Source organism: Lycorma delicatula, chromosome 9, assembly GCF_047948215.1.
Source record: "Lycorma delicatula isolate Av1 chromosome 9, ASM4794821v1, whole genome shotgun sequence".
In the NCBI taxonomy this organism is placed as follows: Eukaryota; Metazoa; Arthropoda; class Insecta; order Hemiptera; family Fulgoridae; genus Lycorma; species Lycorma delicatula.
In genome coordinates, this window is record NC_134463.1 from 123,764,379 (window position 1) to 123,792,134 (window position 27,756).

The following is a 27,756-nucleotide window of genomic DNA, read 5'->3' on the forward strand; positions in this document are numbered from 1 at the left end:
TGTTTAATCGACCACTTTTTTACACGTCCGGTCTTCGCGAGTTAATTGTAGGGTGGGGAAGAGTTGATACGGTGAAAGTTGACACTGTCACCGGGTAGCACACGACGGCATGTGGGACTTACTAATCTTAGCGCTGAAAAGTGCCGTTTTTGTCGTGGTTGGCTTCGACAACTCGTTATAATCACTAACCTTATGGTTGCTCTGAGAAGGATTGTTGTCGTCGAATGGCTTCTAAGGCTCGTAATTCATAACCTTGTGGTGGTCCTGAAAAGGTCCGTTTTATGAGCTATGAGAAGAGCTGGAAGGTCCGGAAGCTGGTCTCCGGCGAAGTCAGGGAGTTGCGGCTCGTCCATTGAAGTCTGACCGGGCTTTCCCTCAGCGGCAGTTGGGTCGCCACTACGGCGTGGCAGTGGTGGCTCCCAGAGCCCCGCAGTGCCGGCGCGGCGTAGGCGGTTCTCCCCGAGCGAACCTATGCTGGGCCGGCTCCTGCAGCTGAGTCCGCCGGCCAGGGCGATTGAAGCCCGGCGCGCTGGAGCTGGAGTGGGAAGGTAGCGGCGTCCACGTCCATGGAGCTGCTGCTGCTCCGGCGGGGATGTTGGCATTCGCCGATATTAAATTAGGGATGTGGCAACAACACTATAAAAAGACAGCTAATATCTTATAAAATATTTGAAGTAAGTTTTTATATAAAATTATATATAATTTTGCTTCGGTTTGTGTTACAGAAGTATGTATTTTTAAATTGATATTATCTCCGACCGTCACGGACAAAAATCTATAAAGTAATTAAAAATAATTACTGGTTGTTTAATTTATTTATTAAAATGATTTTTTGACTTTTTATGCTACGTTTTTGTGTTGCATTATTTTTATGTTTAACAAAAAGAACATTATTATTAAATGCTGACCTATTATTATTGTTATTTTTTTATGAATTAATAAATTTCAATCGCTTCTAAGAATTTTATGAAAATTTCAGTAAATTTTTAATTTTTATTTTAAACTTGTCTAGCTGTTATGTGAATGAAAAATTATTGTTTAAGTCTGTTGTGCAATATCATATGTATTTATATATTTTTCTAACATTATAACGAGTTATCGTATGTATTGAAGTGTACAATTGCGTGTGTTGGCATTATTTATCAATAATTCTATGACCTGTAAAGATCTATATCCTAATTTCAGTATTACTTATTTATTGATTTTCATTTTTGTTTATCTGACTAAGTAAGTAATTTTATACCATTCTTATATAAATTAATAAAATTTAAGTTGAGTTTTTGGATTGGTGGTGTGGGCTTCAACCTGTGATAAAATTCATTTGAGTGCATCGTAAAATGGTTTTTTAAGCAACATGTTAAAAAATTCTTATATCGTGGGCATATTATTATCATTATTAATCGTTTTTAATTAGTTATTTTGGCACATACGAAGTTTGTTCCACCCTAACGTTTTTTAACGTATACGCCATTACTTACATGGTGTAAATGAAGGTTAGCGAGCATATGTTAAGTTTCGTTAAATTATATTTATAAAATAAATAAATAAAAAATGGTTATATCAGGTGATTAATTTTGATTATTTAAGTAGTAAATAATTGCAATAATTACTGAATTTACTACTGAAATGCTCAAAACGTTAACAGTAATGACTTATACGATAAAGTAACGTAAGGGGTGGAACAAACTGCATAAGTGCCGTAATTTTCTTTCTATTTGTTAGAAATTATAAAACTTATCCGTTATTTCCCGATACTAATAAAAAAGAACAGTTGATTGTTGACAGTTTTGTAAGAGACTGTTTAAGCTTTCAATTATGTTTTAATTAATGGAAAACAGATCTGTTTCATGATAACTCCTAGCAAACGTCAATGGTTTTTAGTATGTCAAGTAGAACTCGCCAAAATAAACGGAGGTAGGTTGCAAAGAACTATTGTGTCACTGAACCAAGGGTGAAAACCATCTTCACAATTATTTACATACACCTGCTTAATAATTTCGCAAAACTGTCAATTCTATCAAAAAGTCTCAAAAATTAACATCTCACAAAAACAAAAATTATAAGTAATTTATGAAACAAATAAAACACGATTATTGTACGAAAATATTAATACCCCTTAACTTTAAGCTCTCAGAAATCGATATATACATTGAATTTTCATATGCATGAGTGTTTTCATTCCTTTAAGCAGACGAGTCCTTTTGTAAATATATCGGTTGCCTGTTTTTCAGATTGAATGCTTCCTTCTTTCTCCATCTTCCTCACATAATGGCATCTAGTTTTCTTTATTGTAGAACATCGCTTTATTTTTAAGTTTAATGGCAATCTGATTATCTATTAAGAGAGTTTGCTTTGGATTGACATTAAGTGTAACAACTTTCTTTTAGATGTCAAGCCAAACCAACTATTTGGTTTTTGTTCTTGTGTTCTTAAGTTTTTCATTGAGAGAGCTTGCATCAGTATCAATTATAACCTCACTCAAGCCACCATAAAACATAGACAAACAAAAATCATTAAGGAATTATAAGAGAGCTGTTTATGAGAGGTGTAAAAGAGAGTCAAAGGTTTTTTATTATACTTTTTTATTTTTATTATTATTATTATGGTTATTTATTTTAATTTTGTTTTTCTTTACAGATAATGAATGGGCCTGTAAATAATACTTTTACTAATGAAGCTGTGCTTCTTAATAAAAATATTAAATTAGTGACTGAACAGGATAATGCGGCACAAATGATATGGCTTCTGTTACCACTGACTGAAACTAACACATCACATGAGCATGTAAGCTCTTTTCTTTTTTTTTGATTTTTCTTTTGCATATTTTCTTTCCTGGTTTTCCAACAGTTCTTCATTCTTTTCTTTATTTTTCCCTTCTCTCCTCTGAGCAAATGTTGTTCCTTTTTTTCTAGCTCTCTGTGAAATCTTTACTGGTTTTCTGATGAACATTGTTCTGTATTGAAAAAATATTTCTATTTTCATTTACAACCACTGAACTGTGTTGATTTCCATTCATTTTTTCTTTAAATGTGGTTGAAAATCTGTTTTGTGAGACTGAAAAAAGATTTGGCTCTCCTTTTTCTGATGAAATTGACATTTTCTCGGTTTCATTGTATATGTAAATGTTTTTGTTACTTCTAAATTTGCATCCATTTTCTTGAATTCTTATTGGTTCTAGAATCTTTCTCAAGTTTTTACTGTATTTTTCTATTTGATTTATTTTATCTGATTTCAAACTGAAGATGCATCTGATGATGCAAACAGGTCCTCCAGTTTGATTACTGTATTTTAGTGTCTGATTTTAGCACCTACTGAGATGTTCTTGTTGAAAATATCCTTTGTTGGTAGGCTAATTTTATTTTTCTCTTTCTTGTTTGATTGGCTTTTTTATCCAAATCATTAATTTGGATTATTTCTCCCATATATTTAAATTTGTTAACTTTATTGATTTTCCATATTTCGTTTTTTCTTGGTTGGTCATGAATTCTGCATTTTTCTAAGAAATTTTTAGCCTTATTTCCTCTTCAAATTATTTTAGGTTGTTTACTTGTTCTGCTGCCTTTTCAAGGTTCTGTAAGAAAATTGTAATATTTTCAGCAAAGGCTAAAAAAGCAGTTATTTCAATTCCTTTCAGTTTCAGACTCAATTTTATTTAGTGGTGTGTTCCAACTTTTTTCATCTTTTCCCATTCTTTTACTACTTTCTGTAGGTCATAGATAAAGAGAATTGATGCTAAACCACTCTCCCTTGTCTTATTTCTGTTTTAATTTCTAATTCTTCCCTTATGAAGACACTTCTGTTATGAATTTTAGTTCTGACTTTGTGATTGAAAGAGTCTCTTCAGTAATGTTAATTGTGTTGGGATCCACACAAAATTCTTCTAGGAACTTTGAATAAGGAAGTTCTGTAGATTGAGTTGTATTATACCTTTTTGAATCTACAAAGACAATTACTTAGTTTTTATACCTTGTAATTTTTCACTTATTGTTTAAAGATTCAAGATTTGCTCTGCACATGATCTTACTTTTCTGAATCCTTCTTCATATTCTCTCAGTTGTTAAGTCTATATTAATTCAGTTCTATTTTGAAATGCATTTCAAAGGATTTTATTTTTCAAAGGTAAGAGGGAAATTCATTTGTTATTGTTTACTTACGTTTCATCTTCTTATTTGTGTAGTATATGTATTAATGCATTTTTCCAGTCTTGTGAGATTTTGTTCAGATTTCTATATCTGTTCTAGCAAGTTTTTCAGTTTTCTCTTGCTTTTTTTTTCATGATTCTTCCTGTAATTCTGCTACAGTCAAGTTATCATCTGCTACCTTGTAATTAAATTTCTGGGTGATGTTGTCTATTTTCATTTAATTGTGTATTTAGGTTTTTCAGTTCATGTTGCTAGATTTTGGAATTGAAATCTTACCTCAGGTACTTGGTAGTTTAGTAATTTTTCAAAGTACTTGCTGGAAATTTGCAGTTGTCTTTGTTGTTATGGCCTAATTTCTATTTTTACCCTAAAGCAAAGGCTGGGTGATTGGTATTTGGTAAGTTTTTAAATTTTGTAAATGTGTTAAATTTAAACTGAATTTATTTATTTAATTGAAATAGACAGGCATGAAACCCATGAATACAAAATCATATTAAAAAAAAAAAAAAACAAAAAAAAGGAAACATAAGTACATAACAAAATTATCATTCATAAGTTAGAATAGCTCTTGATAAGGTATTAACTGTACTGTAAGTGTTCTTTACACAGTAAGGTAGTCTAGTAATAGATGATATATGAGAATTGATTGAACCAAGAAAATATTGAAAATTACGCCTAAGCAGTCTAGTCATTATTATATGTAAGTCAAAGCTGCAATAATTTAGGATAGTCAAAATAACTACTAAAAATTTTATTAGCAAATATTAATAAAGTTAATGATCAAGTGTATAGAATCACAGATTTTATAGGTTGCATATCTAAGAAAAATTCTCTGTGGTATTACTAGTAATTTTAATTACAAGTTGGCAAAAGGTCACTAGACAACAGAGCCATAATTTAGTACTACAGTATATAAAATGCATAACCAAAAAAATTTTCCCGAGTTAATATTTCAAAAATTTGTAGAGAATCTCTTAATTAAATTTACAATTTTTAGTGTCTTACAGTATAATCTGTGTATTCACTGAAGGATAACTTGCTATCAAAACCTACAGCTAAGTCTTTAATAGAAGATAGCTTTTGTATTATTCAGTTACACAGTTATATCAACATTTGCAAACCTTCCAAATTGAGTATGAAATCAATTTTTTTAAGTTGGAAGAAATAATATATAAGTTAATTTTTATACAAAGTTCAAGTCAACTGGAAGTAATTGAATATCAGCTAAATTCATAATAGGCTTAAACAATTTCATATCTGCAAAAAATAAAAAAAAAATATGAGTAGTGTGTAATGAAACTGATGTCATTTATAAATACTATGAAAATTGGAAAACCTAAATGTATGCCTTGTTTTAGGAAAAGAAGAGCATTTCAAGAATGATTGAAGAGCTTAGTTAAAAACTGTATAAAAAAGGCAGAGCATTTCTTCACTAAAAGAGGATGAATATATTCTGGGCCTGTCAAAGAATTATTAGATCAAATGGTCCCTTTCAACATCATTCTCAGTTAATGTTTAACTGCAGCAGTTATTACAGTTAAATGTAATTTTAGTTGAGGAAAAATCATTGTTAGTATTCACTCCCAAATTTTTTAGCAAAAACATTGTACAATACCAGTGCCCTTATTAGCATACTCATTTCAAAAAGCATACAAGGTAGATAAGATCTATTGTTGTCATTATTATTAGCAAATTTTAAAAAATCTTTGGAATCATCAGATAAAGATTCCTAAACTTTAAAAATATAAATTTTCTTTGTTTGAAGGTAGATTAAGCAATAGTTTCTTAATAATTATAATTAAGATTTAGCCCAAAACTAGTATTATTTAAGCGTACAGTGTTTCTTATGAGACAACCAATTTTTAGTTTCAATGATTATTTTTTTGGGGGTAAACACATCATTGTAATCATTGAAACAATTTGAATAAGTTGACGATATTTTGAAAATAAAGTATTTAATATTAAGCTTTTAATTGAGTTTGGAAAGGTTTGAAAAGATCATTCAAAAAGTACAGCCGCAACTAGTAGTTGAGCATGTATCCTGTTTGTTGCTATTATGACCAGCGACATGCAGGCATGGCTAATATTGTCTTTCACACAGTTTTATCAGATACTTTATACTTTGTTAATATTATGAAGTATAATTTTTGCATTATTTTTATACTGTTGGTGTTGTTATTTTCATTTATTTTAACAACTGTTCGCAATATTTCTATAAAAGACTCATCTGTATAAAAAGAACAACAGATTACATAAAGGTATTAAAAAATCATATCAGTTAACATTATACAATTTATTTTAACTATGAAACTTAAAAAGTGTAAAAGCAGTTGCAAGCAACCACTTTTTCTGGAAACCACTACTGGATTTCAGCTTTCCTCCAGTTGTTGGTAGTAACTTTATTTACCGCAAACGGGTGATAAGTTGCGTTTCCATTCTTATTACACTTCCATCTTGTAAATAATTCAAAAATTCATTTGTAAACCAACTTTTAAAACTGTCCCTATTCATTTCTGAATGATAATCTGAAGAACAGGCTTTCAATTTACTGCTGTAAACCTTTTTACGTTGTTTAATGAATCCTGTTTTAGCCGAACCTGCATGACATACTATTAAACGACTGCCTTTCTGATGAGCATTTTAGTTTTAATATGTCATTTTCTTTGAATCTTCCCATATGTATGTATGAAAATGATTTTCATTAACCCATGTCTTATCTATGTAAAATATATGTTGATCATCACATGACATTTTTAATTTGTGAAATATATTTAAAATTCAATTCTTTTTAATGCAATATCTGGTTTACCATCAAGAAATGTTGACCATCTTCAGTTTTTTTTTTTATAACAAAAACCAATTTTTTTCACAATACGACGAACGGTCGTAGACGATAGATTTACATCGAGTTTTCCCGTAATTCCTCTTTGAACTTCTTAATGGTAGGAATTTCATTCTGAGTGGTGGGGTTAGTACTGATATAAGATTGTGCACAATGCATGACTGTTGAAATCTTCCAGTAACAGATTTGCATTCCATGTCCTATTTTCCCCTGGCATTTCAAACTGAATGCAACTGTCATTACTATAGCACTCCTGCACATCCTTTGTAGTGACCTTCATCTAATGTTCATGTTTCCGTGATGGGTTCATGAACTTTATCAAAGTAAATTGCACTACGGAATTCAAAGTCGTATAGCTTTTGAAAAAAATGTTTATTTATTGCAGATTACATTTCTCAAACCACTCTTAATTGTACAGCCTTGTTGACCGGTAAACAAAGGTGTTTCCATCTCGTTCATATTACACTTAAGATAATTACAGAGAAATTACAAAAAAAATCTTTAACTTATAACCCGATAAAAAATGCAAATTAACTTACTATTCTAAACTTTCTTTGACATAGGGCGATAGTGTTAAATAAACTTGCTAAGAAACCAGCACGAACTGAACATATCGAAATAAAATATTCATATGATTTATTAGATATCATAGCCAAGGGCTTAATGAACCCATCAGACTGAAGACTGACATTGCAATTGATTTTTACTAATGTAAATGACATAATATCAATATACTGTAACCAATATTGAGACTGTACTGCCTACTGAGAATGCTTCTTCAGCCCTTCACATATTTCCAATTTCCACAATTTTAAATCTATTATTATGATCCTCACCATAAAACAGGAATGTTTATTAATTCAACTCAACAAATAAAAATTCTACAAAGTTAATGCCTGATATTAATGGAAATTTATTTTTTTTACACCTAATGTTAACCGAAATGTGATGTTTTTACCTGAAAACAACCTGTATGCTTAAATAGTAGTAGTTTTAGGCTAAATCTTAATTATAATTATTGAGAAACAATCGTTTAATCTAATTTGAAAAATAGAAGCTTTCTATGTATTGGTTTGGATTTTATAGCAATTTAAAGTTCATGTTTTCAAAAAAAAAAAGTGCAAGAAATTCACTTTTCATGCTCCTAATTTTCAAACAAATGAATGTAACTAAAATCGGCTGAATCCAGTTAGTGCAAAAATAATTGGAGTTTCTGAACCTTCATTTTTATTGTGTGATTTTTTTTTTTAACTAAGATGCAATAGTTTAAACACAAGCGCTATCTTTCATAGTGACCACTGTAATACATAGCTGCAACTCTTCAGCAAAGATTTCTATATCATGATCAATATAAAATTCCGGTGAGGCACGACATGTTTCATACGCTATAAAATTCAATTTCCAAATTCAACACACAAGCTTAAAACTTATGTTACAACATAAAAAATAATTAGATATTTAGGGCCAAACTATCATTCATTAAATGTTGAATCTTACAAAATTTATATTTTTATAATCTGGTGTGTATTCATTAGATATAAGATTAGAATTTAAAATCTTAGGTAACATTATCTCTAAAGGTAAGTTATATTTGTCACAGAAATTTCACCATAAAAACAATATTAACAACACTAATGTTTGTAAGATTATAAAAACCGAATCTGTAGAATTACTACAACAGTTGAAAAAATTATTTGATTGTAAAAGATTACAATATGTAGAAAAAATCTGTAAGGTGAGTGCATTTTTAACGTTTGAATTTGGATGATTAAATGTGGCCTAACAAACATTTTCTAGGTTTTCTCATACAAAGCCTGGCCCATTAAAGTCACCAAATAATAATAATAATAATTTGACTGTGGCTACATAGTTAATGTGAATGTGTGTGTGTGTGGGTGGGGGGGTGGGGAGTGAATTAGAGGTATAGATTATTTTTATTTTATAAATTATACAAAAAATCATAAACATTTACTTTGTAGCATTCAATTTTTCTGTGTTGCAGCAAGTAGATTTAGTACAACTGAAAGAGGAACCAGTTGATACTATTAATGGTGCTATTCCAAAAGATCCTTTAGCAATTGAAGAGACCAACTCAGTTAAATCAAAAACTGTAAAAGTTGAAAATGAAGTGGTAAGGGTGTTAGATTTTGCATACATTGGAACACCAATTATCTAGATGAACCTTTGCAAGGCCAGATCTGGATAACTGGAAAAGATAATTTAAAAAATTTAATATATATATAGTAAAATTAAAAATAAATTTTTAACATATGTACAATGTAAGAAAAAATTAATATGGTACAGTAATGTGGTGCAAAAAATGCAATGTGTAGAAATTTGCTTTTGTAATTACTTAAGGAAAGTCCTATGTGTATATATATATATATATATATACTATATACTATATACTATATATATATAGTATACTATAGCATATAGTATTAGTTTATCTATATATAGTTTTTTCTATATGAATTGCCAAAAAGGCAGTAAATAAAACACCATAAAATAAAGATAGATAAAAAAGAATTCTTGTTGAAACAAAGGTTTGAGTGTACAAGACTACACATTTTTACATGTCATACATATCCTCATGTCATTGAGCCATGGTGGGGTAGCTTTATTGTTCACACTAGTTGAACAAATTGCAATTATTTAAGAGACTAAAATATATATATATATATATATATATATATATATATATTTTCCATTTTTTATATTTGATAATTTCATAATCTCTAAATATAAATATATTTATATTTCATAATCTTCATAATATAATAACCTTTGATAACATCTGGATCCATTGCCTTCTTTCTTTCCATACTACTTCTACACAATCCAATTTGTGTTTAATTGTCAAACCTAAAACATCTCGTTTATCTTGCCGCTTCAACAACATTTTTTCCACCTTATCACACTCTGCATAAATTTCATTTTTGTTTAATTTCTTTTGCAATTTATGTTTTGGAATACTATGCCTGTATTTTCTTACATTACCCATAAGTCAGTATTTCATTTGCTCAGCCAAAGCAAGTTCAGAGGCAATAATAATTATCAGAATAAAAACTGTAACCTTTCTCTGACAGGTTATATTTATTAAATATTAATTTGTTTTCACAGTTTTATCTTATTTTTAAAGGAATCTGAGAAAGTTTTACCGCAGCTTAATCTTAACATGAAAACCGATGAACTTGAAATAAATTATTTACACACTGTGAAGACAGAAGAAGAGGTGGAATTTTATCCAGGTCATGTAAGTATTTATAATTATTGGCTATTGTAACAAATATGATTGATTTGTCTCCTGTTAATTTTATTACTGTATTTTTTTGTTAATTAATGTATTTTTTTCATTTCGGTGAGTTCTGTTTTAAAAAGATTATTTTTAATTTGATTTATTTCTATTTAATTAATACGGACGTATTAAGTTGTGTGTGAATGATAAATTGTTAATGCGTGAGGGCAAAAATGTTGTTTTTAAACTTCAGTGATGTCTAAAATGTGTGTATTTTAACTTGTTGATAGAGTTCTCATTTTAATAAGCTCTGGGTAATCGGTTGTTAATTGAAATCATTTGTCATATTTGAATATTTATTAGGTTAGTAATTAAAACCTTAACCGACACAGCTTAAACAGTCATGACATATAATTTTATTAATGAAATAAAAATAAAATAAAATTTAATATTTACATTAGGAAAATTAACATATTTACCATATTATTACAAAATATATTTGAAGTTATTACCCTGCAGACATGTTGCAGAAATGCTAAAGTAATCATACTGACAAGTCATCTGATGCAAAATGTTATCAATGACTTCACTTTTTTATTGTGAATGTTCACCTTCAGTTATCATTAGTGCAATTTTAAAAATACGGTAGAGTAGAAGGTTTTATATTTGTATAGCATTATAACGTTATAAAAATGTATGTTCAAAAATGTTCATTTAAAGGTTTTTTTTAATTTCTGTATAAAAAACCCATGATCTTCTTAGTTGCCCAAATAGGGATTAAGCACATGTTGGGTCTCGTATAAAATACTAAGCTGTCTAACCAGAATCTGTACCCTTCAGGGCTCAGATAAGTCCAGGTGAATCTTAGCCTACCCCATGGCTGCAGATGTTGCTTCGCTAGCCATTCCCAATTTTCCTGGACTGGACACCGCAAAGTTTGCTTAGGTTGCCATCCACCCAGAGGGCTCCACCTCCTAGACCCCCCTCGCATTGTATGTTATCCTCATGGTTGTGAGAATAATACTGATAAATAATAATTATATTATTCTTGCTTTACAGAAACCTGAAAAAGAAACTAAATTACAAAATAGAGAATAATAAAAACTTTGGTAACTAAAGTACACATACCTTTGACGACAAAAAATTCATAACTTATTTCTTTGCAATGGCAGCAGAAATATAGTAATGAAGTAAAAGGATTAATGTATATTTTCCTTAATGAATATCTTTAATCCACAACTTCACCCACCCTGGGAGCTACGGACTCAGTTGAAGGATTAAAACCTTCTCTGGGATAACACAAGTTTATCCTGCAAATTTGAAAATAATCGGTCATTTGGTTCTTGCATGGTGTGTTAACAAACAGACAAACTATTTATATATATATATATATGTACATTTCTAAATAATCATGATCTGGAGAGTGTACCTGATTCATGCAAAAGTTAGCTTTAACCTTCTAAAAAATACCCTGTTTGAATTTTTGAAAATCGGACAATTGTTTGCAGAGATGTTACAAGAGCACCACATTGCACCTCCCAAAACAGCGCCCTAAGGGCACCCTGATTGTTACCCTTTAATGTTAATGATTGGTCTAGTTTCCCACGAGGTGCACGTATAACTCACCACTCTAGCCTCATACACAGTCTCCACAGGAAGCCTATTATTGTTAAACAGAAATTTTTTTAATTATTTAATATTATTCGTATTTGTAATATTATTCAATTGACTGATATGAATCATCAGTTCAAACCCAGCTCAAACAGTGATACAGAGTCACAGTTCATTAATTCAATTCATTTAAGTTTGTGCTTCAACTGGCAAATCTCCAATACTACATACATATACTCATGTATATTTTTTTCTACAACAGAAAGAAATCAAAAAACCTCAATATGCTGAGAAACACAGGTAAAAATTTGGTTGCGATTGATAGAGTAGTTTTTCTGTTTATCCCGAACAAACAAAAACGCTCTTCCTCTTTGTATAATAGTATTGATATAGATAGGAAGTATTATCAACAAGTACTGCTTTATTGAGGTGAATTAATTTGAAGTTCTTCCAAAAAATCTTTTAAATTGAAAGTTGTTTAAAAAAATTACAGATTGCTTGCATGAACCCACCGGGTTGGTCTAGTGGTTAACGCGCCTTCCCAAATCAGCTGATTTGGAAGTCGAGAGTTACAGCGTTCAAGTCCTAGTAAAGCTAGTTATTTTTACACGGATTTGAATACTAGATCGTGGATACCGGTGTTCTTTGGTGGTTGGGTTTCAATTAACCACACATCTCAGGAACGGTCGAACTGAGAATGTACAAGACTACACTTCATTTACACTCATACATATCATCCTCATTCATCCTCTGAAGAATTATCTAAACGGTAGTTACCAGAGGCTAAACAGGAAAAAAAAAATTGCTTGCATGAGTATATAAATGTAAATGTAAATATATAAATAAGAAATATGAGTGGAGATCTCATACACAACCCAACAGCTGTTTTTAATGTGAATAGATTTTTTTAACAACTTTATGTATTCATTCAGAACAGTTATATTTTGCTGCGGTTTTTGTAAAATTAGAAGCTAATATTTTTATAATTAAACTATCAAAATCCCCAATATCTTCATTGTTCGCATACCTCTAATTACATACATACATCTTCGCATACAAATTAAGTTCGCAGATGTCAAATTAAGAATTAGATGTTCGCATAATCTAATTCAGAAACTATATACAATGTTGACTTCACTTGTCATAAAGTACTTTTGTAGCTATTTATAATTATTATTGCTTTACATCTATTCTCAACCTTGAATATTTTCTGGCTCTATGGAAAATAGCTGAAACCAACCAAACTAGGTAAACCACCTAATCATATAACATCATATCGGCCAATTAGCATGCGGGTTGTGTGGTGGTAATAGGCCCACTAGACACAAACAACATAGTGCTTGCTCGAGTCGTGAAGTAGACTCATCGTGAATCTGTCCAGGTGGGTGGTTGTTTTTTTTTTCATGTTGCTGGATTTTGGAATTGAAATCTTACCTCGAGTTCGTGGTAGTTTAATAATCTTTTGAAGTAGTTCTATAATTTTTCAATTGTCTTTGGCGTTAAGGCTAATTTTCCATTTTTATCCTCAAGCAAAGGGCTGGGTAATTTGTATTTTGAATCGTTGGATAAAGATTTCTCAACGAAACAGTATAATTAAAAAATAAATCTTTGTGACTAACAATATTACATATACTTTGTTCGTAAATAATTCTTAATTATAAGTAGATCTATATTGTTTTTGAATCTTATGGAAGTTTTTATTATTAATAATTGTGATAATAAGTTATCCACTGTGATAACCACTTTGAAAATTAAGTTTTTTTATAAATATTTTTGGTACATGATAATCAGCAATATTGTTAATACATAACTGCAATTCCTTTAAAAAAATTGTGTATCTGTGATTAATATCAAATCCCATTCAGGCATGGCATTTCTTTTATGGTACAAAATTCAGTTTCCATATTCCATGTACAAACTTCAAGGTTACGTGGCAATATAAAAAAATAAGTGTTATTTGCAATCAAACTCTCATTTAGTAAATGTTGAATGTTACAAAATTAATATTTTTATATCTGGTAAGATTTTATGTGGTATAAAATTAGAATTCAAAATCTTAGATGACGTTATCTCTAAGGTAAATGATATTTATCATGATAAAACAATTTCAGCATAAGCAATATTAACATTAATGTGAGTAAGATTAGAAAAAACAAAATCATGAGAATTACCTCAAGAGTTTTATCAATTATTTGATTGTAAAAGATTACTATTAAAGAGATTGTAAAGATTACTATTGTAAAATTACTATTACTTTAAAGAATCTGTAAGGTGAGTAGCAGTATTTTTTGATAACACGTAGCAAAACCTGGCTTCTTAAAGTCACCTAATAATAATGTAACTGGCTGCACTATTTATGTAAGTGTTAAGCGATTTAAAGATGCAATTTATTTTTATTTCATAAATTATACAAAAAGTCATAAACATATTTACTTTTAAGCATTCATATTTTGCTTTTTGTTACAGCAAGTAGATTTACTACAGCTGGAAGAGGAACTGCTTGATGTTAGTAACGGTGATATTGACAAAGATCCTTTAGCAATTGAAGAGACTGACTTAGTTAAATCAGAAAATTTAAAAGTTGAAAATAAAGTGGTAAGAGTGTGAGATTTTGCATACAGTGGAACACCAATTATCCAGATAGACCTGGCAAAGCCAAATTTGGATAATTGAAAAGAACAATTTAAAAAAGTTTTATCATATAAACTGCACTTATAATTTTATATTTAATGGGTAAGACATAAGCAAAAAAAAATTAAATGGAAAAAGTAAACATATTTAAGAAGAAATATGGAAAATGAAAATACAGTGTTCAACATAAGAAAAAAGATGTATAGCAATATGGTACAAAAAATTGTATAAAAATTTACTTTTATAATTAGTTCTACAAAGGCCAGTTATATATTTATATTAAATTAATTGCAAAAAAGGCAGTTAAAAAATCCAGTATAAATATTGATAAAAATAAGTGGTATTAAAGCAAGGATTTGCTTGAATAGTAATTAAATTTTTCAATTAATGTACTAGTTTTAAGTTCCTTTGTCTGGATTTTAAGCAGTCCAGTTATCATCTGGAAAATTGGTGTCCCAGTGTATTATCTTTTCATTACTATTATTATTATCTAGAATGTAAATTTTGAATTACATCCGATCCATTTCTTAACTCATATGTATTATTATTATTATTTCTGATTATTACCTTTTAGGAGAGCATGTGAACTTAACCATCATGGCTCTACTTCCTTCTCTTTATAAAACCTCTTCATCTGTTCACTATGTTCTTCTTCCTCTCCTCAGTTCATCTTCTTTCTATTGTTTGTCGTTTTTGCTCTTGTTCAATTTTCCTATTTCTAATTTCATCTCTAAATTTTCTTCTGTGCTTGATTTCTTCTTCTGAGATTTGGAGTCGTTCCAGGTTGTCTTGTGTTTCTTTCATCCAAATGGACTTTAATTTACTTGGCTTGATGATGTTGAAAATTTTCTTAGTGAGTTTATCATATTCAGTCTTCCTGCTTAAGTGTCATATGTGTTTTTGTTAAATGAATTGCAGAAAAGTCAGTTGAAAAACCCAGTAAAATGAAGATCAATAAAAAATTTCTTATTGAAGCAAAGATTTATTTCAATAGTGTTTAAATTTTTCAAATAATGTATTACTTTTTTTTTAAGTTGCCTAGTCTGGATTCAATTAACCACCAACATACTTACCACTGTGCCAAATAACCTCAAATAACAAAAAAATAATCACCAAACATAATAACAGAACCCTAAAAACCTAATATGAAAATTTGACTTTCATGGGATGCTGCATTGTCAGTCTGTACAAAATCCTGTAACAGAGCTAATCAAAACTAAGGAAGGCAAACTTTAAGGATAAATTTATAATTATAGTCACAACATTAATACTAAGATTATTTAACATTTTTTTGTATTAAAGTTGTTACAAAATAGTGTTGATATAACAGTATTTGTTTTACTCCAATTTATACAATATTGTAACAAGACCGGTATAGTGAGCCTGAGTAAAGGATTCCTACCGATTATAAAAGTAATGTAAAGTACAATTGCAGGAATTTAGAAAGGGACAAAAAGGAGAACCTTTTTGTAAAGTATGGTCGTTTAAACAATTATCCTTTGTTATACTGCCTGTTAACATGCAGTGAACACCTGTTGTACGGTGAGAAGAGGCCAGGTTTGGAATTCATGGGAACAAAAGCCTTGAACAACTGTTTTCACACTATGAGTTGGGTCCAGTCTGGTAGGTAAAGAGGCTAGAAGTATAAATAGCCCAGTAAGACCAGCTAAAAGAGAGTTCTATTAGAACCAGTCTTTTCTTTCTTTTTCCTGTTTAGCCTCCGGTAACTACCGTTTAGATAATACTTCAAAAGATGAATGAGGATGATATGTATGAGTGTAAATGAAGTGAAGTCTTGTACATTCTCAGTTCGACCATTCCTGAGATCTGTGATTAATTAAAACCCAACCACCAAAGAACACCGGTATCCACGATCTAGTATTCAAATCCGTGTAAAAATAGCTGGCTTTACTAGGACTTGAACGCTGGAACTCTCGACTTCCAAATCAGCTGATTTGGGAAGACGCGTTCACCACTAGACCAATCCGGTGGGTTAATATTAGAACCAGTCTGCAAAGTGTTACGACGTCAGTCCCACAAGGGCAGTTCAGCAAGGAGAGGCTGCGAGTTGTGTGAGTTCGGTGGAGTTCTGCAAACCAGTCCAGCGAAGAGAGTCACAGGTGTGTCTGTGAAGATGTGAGTGCAAGACGTCAGTCCAGCAAGGAGAGTCGTGAATCCAGTTCAATAAGACTAAGATTGTGACACGAGTTATTCCAGTAAACAAGAAATACTATTGGTGAGTTACAGTAAAGCTATAAGTGTATAAGTGGAAGAAATAATGCAATAAACTTTAGGATAGGTAGCAAGGGTATTTGCAAGTGAAATTTATAAGATCGTTTGTTAATATAAGACAAAGTGTTTAAAAAGGGTTAAGACTAGCAGTTTTTTTTTTTTTTTAATGGGTTGAATTCTAGTTTTTTTTTCTACCTGGAATAAATTCCGAACGATTTTTTGAACTCTGTCCTGTGTATATAATCTGTATTTACTATTAACCCTTATAACTATTTGATGTGTAATATTTTGATTGTTATTCTTTGTTGATTACATTATGTATTTTGATTTGTTGTTATGTGTTCTATTATCGTTTACTACTATTATCCTGATTATTATTGTGGTTGTAATTGCTATATTAATATTTGTGTTCATTAATTGTTTTATTATTGTCGCTTATTATTAATTTGTCTGGTTATAATTATGAACATTTTAAACCTGTAAGTTGTAATTATATAAACATTCTAAATTGTCAACCTCTCAATATTCTGATCGAGCCACGAAACATGCTACATATACTAAGCATAAAAATGTACAACAATATAAATATTATTTACATCATCTTCATATTCTTGTATCTTCTTCACATTACTAAATCTAGAATGTTGAATTTTAATGATGAGTACAGGCGATCATTTGTTATAGTATTATTACGTTTAATTATTTTTATTCTTTTTCTAAGATAATAAATTTAAATTTTAATTGATCTTCAGTCTTTAACAATATTTTTTTTGTTTACAAGAATTGATGAATTTTAGTAATTTGCTCTCTGAATTGAAGAGGATTGTACTTGCCACCACTTTTCTTTTGTAAAACAGAGCATTGAACATAGTGATATTTAAAAGTTGGCAGAACTGCTTTTGTATCAATCATTATTGTCTTTTCTTTCGAGTGGCTGTGTTCTCAGCATTTGATCCATCCTATCAACTCTGTCCATAAATATATAATCATTGACAACGTTTGGAAGCATTACCTTCTTTCCTTTCCTTACTACTTCTATGCATTCTAATTTGAGTTTAGTTGTCTAGCACAAGACATCTCATTTATCTTGCCGCTTCACCAACATCATTTATGACACACTGATTCAATTTCATTATTTAATTTTAAAGTAGATTTATATTGTTTTTTAAGCTTATGGAACTTTGTTTGTAATTGCGATAAAAAGTTCACTAGAGAATCGCTTTGAAAATTAAATTTTTTGTTTATGTACTTTTGGTACATGATATTCAATATTATTATTACATAGTTGTAATGTTGTAATTCCTCAGGATTTGATAAAATCCTGATCAGGAGTGACACTTTTCATAAGCTTCATGCTTATATGGTGATATAAAAAATAAATATTATTTACAATCAAACTCTCATTTAGTAAATGATGAATATTACAAAATTAATATTTGTATAATCTAGGAAGTATTTATAAGAAATAATATTAGAATTGAAAATCTTAGGTAGTGTTATCGCTGATGATGTTTGTTTGTGATAAATGATATATTTATCATGATAAAAAATTTCACCATAAGCAATATTAACACTAATGTTAGTATGATTAGAAAAAAACAGAATCATGAGAATAACCACAAGAGTTTTAACAATTATTGGATTGTAAAAGATTACAATTTGTAGAAAAATCTGTAAGGCGAGTAGCAGCATTTTTTGATGACATTTAGCCAAACCTGGCATATTAAAATCACCTAATAATAATAGTAATAATTTAAGTGTGGCTGCACTTTTTATGTAAGTTGTAAGCGAATTAAAGATACAATTTATTTTAATTTTATAAATTATACAAAAGTCATAAACATATTTACTTTGAAGCATTTATGTTTTGCTTTTTGTTACAGCAAGTAGATTTACTACAACTGGAAGAGGAACTCCTTGATATTAGTAATGGTGACATCGAAAAAGATCCTTTAGCAATTGAAGAGACCAATTTAGTTGAAAATGAAGTGGTAAGGTATTAGATTTTTCATACAGTGAAACACCAATTATCCAGATGAATCTTTGCTAGGCCAAATTTGGATAATTGAAAAGGATAATTTAAAAAAGGCTTATCCTATATACTGTACATTTCATTCTAATATTAAATGGGTAAGACACTAAGTAAAAAAATTAAAGATAAAAAGTAAATGTATTTCAGTAAAATTAAGAAGAAATTTGGAACGTATGTAAAATAAAAGAAAAAAGAGATATAGTAATATGGTACAAAAAGTACATTATGTAGAAATTTGCTTGTATAAATTAGTTTTACAGAGGTCGGTGTAAAAAGCTACCACATTTATTATTCAATAGCTATCAGTTCCATCATACTTCTGTTTGCAGTCATGTATGCCATTCTCGGAGGGAACCTTTTTAAAATTATTTTCAAAGGGCTGGAACTCGCCCTTTCCACTATACCTATTCCAATTCAAAAATCTTAAATGGCAATAGTAACATTTAATTACATTAATCACAAAGCGAAAAAAAAAATGAATTTTGGTGAAAAGAAAATTAAAAACCACCCTCTCCTTCGCTCAGTAGGTGTGAAAACCATTTAGGTTGTACTTTATTAAAATCCAGTCCAACAAACTAACTATAAAGTTATTGATATTACTTCTTAAACCATTTGAAATAATCATAAGCTGTAGATTAAAACTTTGAAAATTATTTTTCAAATTACCAACACAAAATGTTGCTCTTAAGTATTCTCAAAATTTTTAGGAGTTGAAAACTTATTTTTTTTAAATGAGACAATTTAGGTTGTGATACCTCATTGGAAGCCCCTTTGCATGACAAGTAATTGTGTACAAATAAAATAAAAATTGGTTCACTGGTATTTATGTTATGATTAAAAATTTGGTTTTTTTTATGTTATGTTGAGATACAGTGTTACTGACCCAAAGCATTAGGTCTGAAGTCATCCATTCTTGTTAAAAATATGGGTTTTAGGTTTCTCCAATATTGATAAAATGTACCAGTAAACATAGCATTACAACAAAGTTAAACATAAAAAACCAATAATAAGGTACCTTATCTTTGCTAATAACATGCTAAACAATCTATTACCAGATAAACTTATATATATATATATATTGCCTACAGCAATTTTTTGTTTTAAATTGTACAAATCTCAAACTTTTCTTTGTTACAACTTGTAATAAAATCCCAACAAAAAAGTCCAAAAGACTGATATGTGGGAGAGATCTAGTTGGCTATGTAGTTGGACCTCTCATCTGATCCAACATCCAGGGAAGCCTTGTTCAGAAACATGGTAACATCTCAATAAAAGTGTGGTGAAGCACTGTCTTGTTGGAAACTGTATCCTGCAGGAATCTGAGGAACAACAAAGTTTTCAAGCAGTTGAGGTAAGTTTGCCTTCAAACAGTGGGCTCCATGAAAAAACAGACTGATGGTGCCAATTTTATTCCGTCATAATTGGACATTGATTTTTGATTTGTCTCTTTCATTTGCAATTTTAATTATTAGTTATTTTTGATTTTACAGGTTACTATCGATAAAGGAAACATCAAGGGAAGTATCAAAATATCCAATGAATGTAAGTGTGCATATGGTGATGTAACAATGGAAGAAAATTTAGTGGAGAATATAAGTAGTGAAAATATGTTATTTTTCCAGAATGGAAAGAAATTGGTTTGTGAATATTGCAGTGAAAGATTCCGATGTAAATGTTATTTAAAGAGACACATTAACTTTCATTGTAAAAAAAAAAATAATAGTAATTTTTGTCAAAAGTCTCTTATTCATGATAACGATTTAAAAACCCACCTTATGCATAATGAAGAGAAAAATTATATTTGCAACTTTTGTCAGAAGACTTTTAATCAAAGTTCTAATTTAAAATTACATTTAAATATTCATACAAAAGAGAAAAATTATGTTTGCAACTTCTGCCAAAAGGTTTTTTATCAACCTTCTAATTTAAAGAAACATCTTAATATTCATACAAAAGAGAAAGATTATGTTTGCAACTTTTGTCAGAAGACTTTTACTCAAAGTTCTAATTTAAAATTACATTTAAATATTCATACAAAAGAGAAAAAATATGTTTGCAACTTTTGTCAGAAGACTTTTAATCAAAGTGCTAATTTAAAATTACATTTAAATATTCATACAAAAGAGAAAAATTATGTTTGCAACTTCTGCCAAAAGGTTTTTTATCAACCTTCTAATTTAAAGACGCATATTAATATTCATACAAAAGAGAAAGATTATGTTTGCAACTTTTGTCAGAAGACTTTTAATCAAAGTTCTAGTTTAAATTTACATTTAAATATTCATACAAAAGAGAAAAATTATGTTTGCAACGTCTGCCAAAAAGTTTTTTATCAACCTTCTAATTTAAAGAAACATCTTAATATTCATACAAAAGAGAAAGATTATGTTTGTAAGTTCTGCCAAAAAGTTTTCAGTCATTCTTCTACTTTAAAGACGCATCTTAATATTCATAGAAAAGAGAAAAATTATGATTGTAACTTCTGCCAAAAGGTTTTCAGTCATTATTCTAGTTTAAAGAAGCATCTTAATATTCATACAAAGGAAAAAAAATTATGTCTGTAAATTCTGCCAAAAGGATTTTAATCATCTTTCTAATTTAAAGAAGCATATTAATTTACACACCAAAGAAAAAATTTGTTTGTAACATTTGTGAAAAATCTTTAATGAGAGTTATACTTTAAAAAATTACTTCTTTTTGTTGTAATGATTATGTTTGTAAGGCTGAGATTATTTGTGTTCTCAATATTGTACAAAATAAGTTATACTTAAGTTTACGTGAAGATATTGGTGCAACTTTTAAAATTACTTTTCCTGATAGTTGTATAGTGTCAAAATTCAGCTTGGAGCTATTAAATGCTCTTGTCATCAATCATGTTCCTGTACTGTACTTTGATGGCATTCTGCAAATACACTGGACTAATAATGACAACATATTTTTCAAGTAATTAATAGTGTTTTCTGTTCTAGTTTTCTTATCTGTATTACTTTTAATTTTCCTTTATATTCTTTATTATATACATACATATATTCTTTATTAAATTGAAATCTATGTATCTTAATGTTTTTATGCAAACCAAGTTATGAAATATAGTTTTCTTTTTACTTGACAAAATAATGCAGGCTAGTTTTTGTGAAAAAGTTCAGCAATTCTATGTGTGTGCCAATTATTTTTAAAAATTGCTTTAGTTAGCTTTTATTTCTTATCTGTTACTTTTAGTTACCATGATGTTCATCAGGAAAAAACTTATTATAGTTTTGTTATTTTTTGTTTTGTACTTAACAGTGTAAATTACTGAAACAATTTATCACAAAAATTAGCCCAATTTTAAATGTATATTGATTGAAAACATCATTAAAAAATGAATTTAATAATAGAAAAAAAAGTGTGAGTTGGGCAGCTACAGGTACGGTAGGGACCGCAAAAAAAATATTTATGTACTTATTAATATTTAAATATTTATCATTATGAGAGTCAGGAAATTTTAATGAATTGGTCAGTAAAGTCAGGAAAAACGAACCTTAAAATTCAGTGGAAATCCTGTTTATAAAAATTTCTTCAATTAATAGTTATTGGAGATCCTTTGTAATTGTTTCAATCTAATTTATTTTTGATTTTTATTTCAGCAGAAATCTGTTAATTTTTAAAGCTCAAAATAATAATATTTAAAAGTTGTTGCCATCAGTTTCATAGGTATATAATTTAAAATACTAGGGACTATTGTTAACAAAAGGGAGGGCGGTGCACTCTATTTTTATTTGTGGATTTTCGCTTCTTTCTGCTACAAAGTAAATAGCTGGTTTAACTGAGATTTAATTGATTTTAGTTAGGTTAGGTGAGGAAATATAACTGACTATTCAGAGTATTGAAGTTTGTATTGTATTACCATAACTTTTTTCCCCACCATACTCCCCTCAGCAATACAATATAATTAAAGCTCAACCCAGGGAAGTGTCCCTTTACTCTAAGAGAGCCTTCTCGCTCACCAGCAGTAAATCCGGCACGGCAGTTTGGCCACTCCGATTGGATCTTTTGATCTTTATTTTGCCTGTCTCTAATCCCCGTGAGGGGGTAACCAGGCCCGACTATGTCGTTCCAGGGCCCTGCACGACGGCCGGGTCTCTGTCTTGATTTTATCTCTGACCTACGCTAGTCCTGGCGTCCACAGCTGCTCATCGGAACCAGCTCACCTAAGCATACTGGCACTCACAGATGGGGCTGTCCACCCTTCCCTACGCTAAAGTCCACGGCATCTCCCTTCAGCGCCCTTACCGTGTAACACCTTCATAGCATACGTGTCAAAGGCTCTTCAGTTCTCTTCTGAGGACAGCATGAAGGACACCAGGTTTTCAGGTCTTAATCTGTCGATGTTCGCCAAAGGTACCATTGTGCACACATAAATATGGTGTGCTCCACTGTGTCCTCTCTGTTGCAAAACATGCAGCACAGAGTGTCCCGTCTGCCAAATCGATTGAGGTAATGTTGAAACATTCCTTTGCCGGAAAGCAATTGTGACGTTTAAAAATCTATATTGCCATGTTTCCTTTTCGTCCATATGTCTAAGTCTGTGATTAATCTCCTTGTCCAGGCTGCTTCATTTCCAGCCATCTTTCATGCCATGTCTCCATTACACCTTGTCCTCACGCTTCCCCATACCATCGTAGCAAAGCTCTTGCACTCCTAACTTGAAGGTCAATTGGCAAAGCTGATGCCAACACGCTCACCGCACTGTATGACGTAGTTATATAACACGCCGTAACACCCAACAACGTTCACCTGTGGACTGTGTAAACGTGCCCATTTCCTCATGACTCTCATTGCTCCACCCCAAACCGAGGCAGCATACAATAACACTGAAATTATCATTGACATGATTAATCGGCGTTTGGAAGCCCTTGGAGCTGACTGATTAGTGTGATCAACACATTCAGTGATTTCAAGATTTTTTAGGTCCTTGTACAACTGTCTACTATGTGTTGACTAAATTTACATGATTTGTTGATCTGTACCCCCCAGGTACATTATCATGTCTCTCATAGCAGCTGTCCACCTAGCATGAGGTTTATTCTACCCATCATTCTTCTGCCTGTTAGTGTAATGTAATTTATAATATTTATTAAATTTTATTACATATAAATATTTTTTTTTTAAATGTTCATGTGTTACCAGTTTAATTGACTTTGTAGATGCGTTTCACTTAAATAAAAATACATCTTCATTAATAAAAAAATATATTCATGAATAATAATGTTTACTATATAGACAAGTTTCAATGATGTGCAAAATAAAAGCTTTTTTATTTTTGGATGTACTTTTTTTAATAAAGAATGCTGCTCTTAGTATTTTAGCGAATAAGACATGTAACGACATAAGATATTTATTGAATAAGTTATTAAATTTATATTTGCATTTGTTAATATTGTTTAATGCAGGGAATCTACATTGGATTGCATTAATGTTTAATAAACAAAATTATTTTTGCAGCATCTTTTAAAACAATAAAAAAGTAATTATATTTGACTTTATCTGTTTTACTGATGTGATTATGTGTTTTACCGAGTCTCATAAATCTTCATGTTTAATCAACTAAGAACAAACACAAGTTTTTAAGTGTGCTTTTAACATGTTTGGTTCTATAAAATATTGAAATAGTATTACGCAAGATTATCATTATTATTAAGATTATTGCCCTGAGAAATTGCAATAGAATTTGAAAGATCAAATATTATAATGCTATAATTTACATCCTTGGTTCATAACATCAAGCATTAGTATCTAATTCAAAGAATTAGGGCTTGATACGGCTACCCTTTTTACTGGATTTCCATCACAGTCCTATGTTAAAGAATAATTGCCATGAGAGCTTGAGCGTTACAAATAATCCAGTCTACAATAATTACATTAACATTATTAAAAATATCAGCTATTACAAACACCTTACATTACAGTTATATTCAGCTTCTCGCATTCAGTCTATGAGAACCTATTTATTAAATGTCTCTGCCATTACCATTTCATCCTTACTTCACACCCTTCTATTTCCAGGATGCTCTGCCTGGACGTTCCAGTTGTGATGGAACAATCGGTTAGTTGTACAGGATGTAGTTTATATTATTACCTTCATATGCAGTTTACATTTATTTTACCTTCAATATTTGTAATTAAAAAATATGTGCTCTTAAACTAAGAATAATCTGATCTGATACTATTTATTCTAACATTATGACACGGTGCAATCGATCAACAAAAACAGTGTTGTACTTTGTGAACCAACTCCTATAATTGCACTCTGTTCATCAGATGAAATATCCACCGCCTTATCCTATTCTGGATGTATTGGTACTTAGTATTTACATGACCAAAGTAGCACTGTCTCATTGATATGTGCCCACAGAAAGACCCGCTTCAAATATTTTCTGAGGGACATTCATATTTCATGTGGGTGAACAGAATGTAAATTAATTATAGGTCGGTTCACAATGGTACAATTGATGTTTGTTGTTCTAATAACTTGTTGCTGTTAAGATTTTTTGAGAGTCCTTCACTTTTTTGTTTAGCTGTACTGTAAAGGTACAAAACTGAGAAACTGCTTAAGAGCGGTTTTGTTGGATAACAAATTTGAATATTTGTTTTCTTTATCTTTTGCAACAGATTTATTTTATTATTAAATAAGGAAAGTAATTTTGTGATAATTTATGAATGCTGGAATCGCATAATTTTTTTACATTTTGATAAAAGTACTGTTTTACTGTATTTATGTAAATGCTATTTGAGTTTTATGATAGCTGATTTTAGATTTTTTCTTCAAAAAGTGACAGATATATTTTATATTTGTTAATTTACTTTTAGCAATTAAAGCAACTACAGACCAATGCCTTAGCAAGTACAGGCTTGTTTACAGCTGCTTGTGGATGTCGAAATTGTAGTATGGAAAATAATAACATGCTTTGATGGGTTCAAACCAAAAATTTAGCAGATTTAAATGTAATACTATAATATATTATGTTTCAATTGCTATTAAACAATAATTTTTATTAATTTTCTTAATTATATTTAACAATCGTTAATTAATGTAAAAATTATATTGTCGAAACTCCTCTGTAAATAAACTTAATTAAAAAATGTTAAACTCATATTTGCATTTTAGTAGTTTTCATAATTTCTATTTTTTTATCTTTAATTGCTGTTGGCAGTTCATCATGCTATAATTAATTAATATATAGTCACAATTATTTTCATAAGTTTTTATATAATAATATTATTAACAAAAAAATAAAATTGTAAATTGATATTTTTAGAATATTAATTAATTTATAATGATGTAAATATTTTCAAGTAGATATATGTAGGCTGTTAGTAAAAGGGGGCAGTTTAAAGTAATGTAGAAGTTACAAGGGTTATTTTTTTCAAGGTCGATCGGTCGCAAATAAAAACCCGCGTAAAAATCGGATGAACCTTTGCACGTATGTGTTGCACAGCGTCTCTAGTAAGGCCTTCAATCACGCCGCTTCACTTCGATTAGTTCTGAACACGCAGCTGGCACGTAAACATGTCTACAAGAATAGCATCTCCCGCCAAGTGTGAAGTGCATGCGGTAATTAGATTTCTTTAGGCTGAGGGGTGTAATGCAGCTGAAATTTATCGACGAATAAGTAATGTGTATGGTGAAACTTCAATGAGTTACGGCAAAGTGCGACAATGGTGCAGGAACTTTAAAGCAGGACGTACAGATTTTCATGATGCAGGCGGTCAGGGAAGGAAGCGACTGTCAACAATGATCTCATTGAGCGAGTGGATGTGGCAATTTGAGAAAATCGTCAGTTTACACTGTATTGAGTGATTCGTTTCCTGAAATTTCAAGGTCGGCTCTCTACACCGTTGTTAGTGAGAGACTTCAGTACCGCAAACTGTGTGCGAGATGGGTTCCCGAGATGCTGTCCAACCATCACAAAACAATGAAAATGGACACCTCCCTAACATTTCTCCAGCGCTACCACAATGGAGAAGAATTTTTTCAACAAACATTTTGAAACTGAAAAGAACAATCTAAACAGTGTATGTATTCGCATTCTCATTCTCCCAGAAAATTAAAGAAGTTCAAGCGAACCTTCTCCAACAGAAAGTATATGGCTACTGTGTTCTGGGACCAGAATGGAGTTCTCTTGGTGGAATTCATGAATCGTGGCACGACCATCACTGCAGCCTCATACTGCGTTACTCTTCAACGTCTACGAAGGGCGATTCAGAATAAGCGGAGAGGAATGTTGTCATCAGGCGTTGTCTTTCTCCATGACAATGCTCGGCCGCACACTGCAGCTGTAACAAACAAACAACTGCAGCGTTTTCGTTGGGAAGTGTTTGATCACCCACCGTACAGCCCAGACACTGCTCCATCAGATTTTCACCTCTTTGCTCTCATGAAATGCCGGCTAGGAGGACAACATTTTGGCACAGACATCGAGCTGAAGACCAGCGTAAAAACATGGCTGAAAACACAGGCGGCTCCATTTTATGATGAGGGTATTGGAAAGTTGGTACCACGCTACGACAAATGTCTAAATCGGAGTGGCGACTATGTAGAGAAATAGCGTAACTATGTAAGTACTTGTTACAAATAAAAAATTTTTTAATTTTCATTGTGGTTTTAATTTCGTGACCGATCGGACCTTGAAAAAAAAACCATCGTAATTGTGATATTTTTACTATAATACATAAACATGATTGGACTTAAGAAAAATATTAGTTATCAAGTTTGTTAATAATGCTATTATTGCATGAATTTGATGAAAGTATGTAATATATATTACTGGTTATATTTATTTAAGATTTAATTATGAGTCTTTCTGTTTATTTTGTTGTGATGGTTGGTGTGGTGACCTTAAAAATGAATTATACTGATAATTGAATGAATATCATGTATGCTTTAATATATTTATTGTTATTTATTTATTATTGATAATGTTGTAAAATGTAAAAAATATTGTTCCAAAAATAAAATATTAAAATGTTTATTACACAATTACTGTTC

General features: G+C 30.5%; 1 protein-coding gene across 2 annotated transcripts; it reads left to right on the top strand.

Annotated features, from left to right (window-relative positions):
- The first annotated feature begins 1,114 nt into the window (after window positions 1-1,114).
- Window positions 1,115-27,747, top strand: LOC142329813 (uncharacterized). Of its 2 annotated transcripts, none has more exons than XM_075374657.1 (7): window positions 1,115-1,227; window positions 2,638-2,784; window positions 8,987-9,115; window positions 10,127-10,240; window positions 14,300-14,428; window positions 18,580-18,687; window positions 20,219-27,747. In XM_075374657.1, the coding sequence occupies exons 2-7, from the start codon at window positions 2,641-2,643 to the stop codon at window positions 21,290-21,292; spliced, it is 1,698 nt and encodes a 565-aa protein (XP_075230772.1). In that variant the 5' UTR covers window positions 1,115-1,227; window positions 2,638-2,640; the 3' UTR covers window positions 21,293-27,747. The 2 variants fall into 2 exon arrangements, with proteins under 2 accessions (XP_075230772.1, XP_075230773.1); XM_075374658.1 differs by lacking the exon at window positions 1,115-1,227 and adding an exon at window positions 5,501-5,798 and having other exon boundaries at window positions 2,731-2,784.
- The last annotated feature ends 9 nt before the right edge of the window (window positions 27,748-27,756 follow it).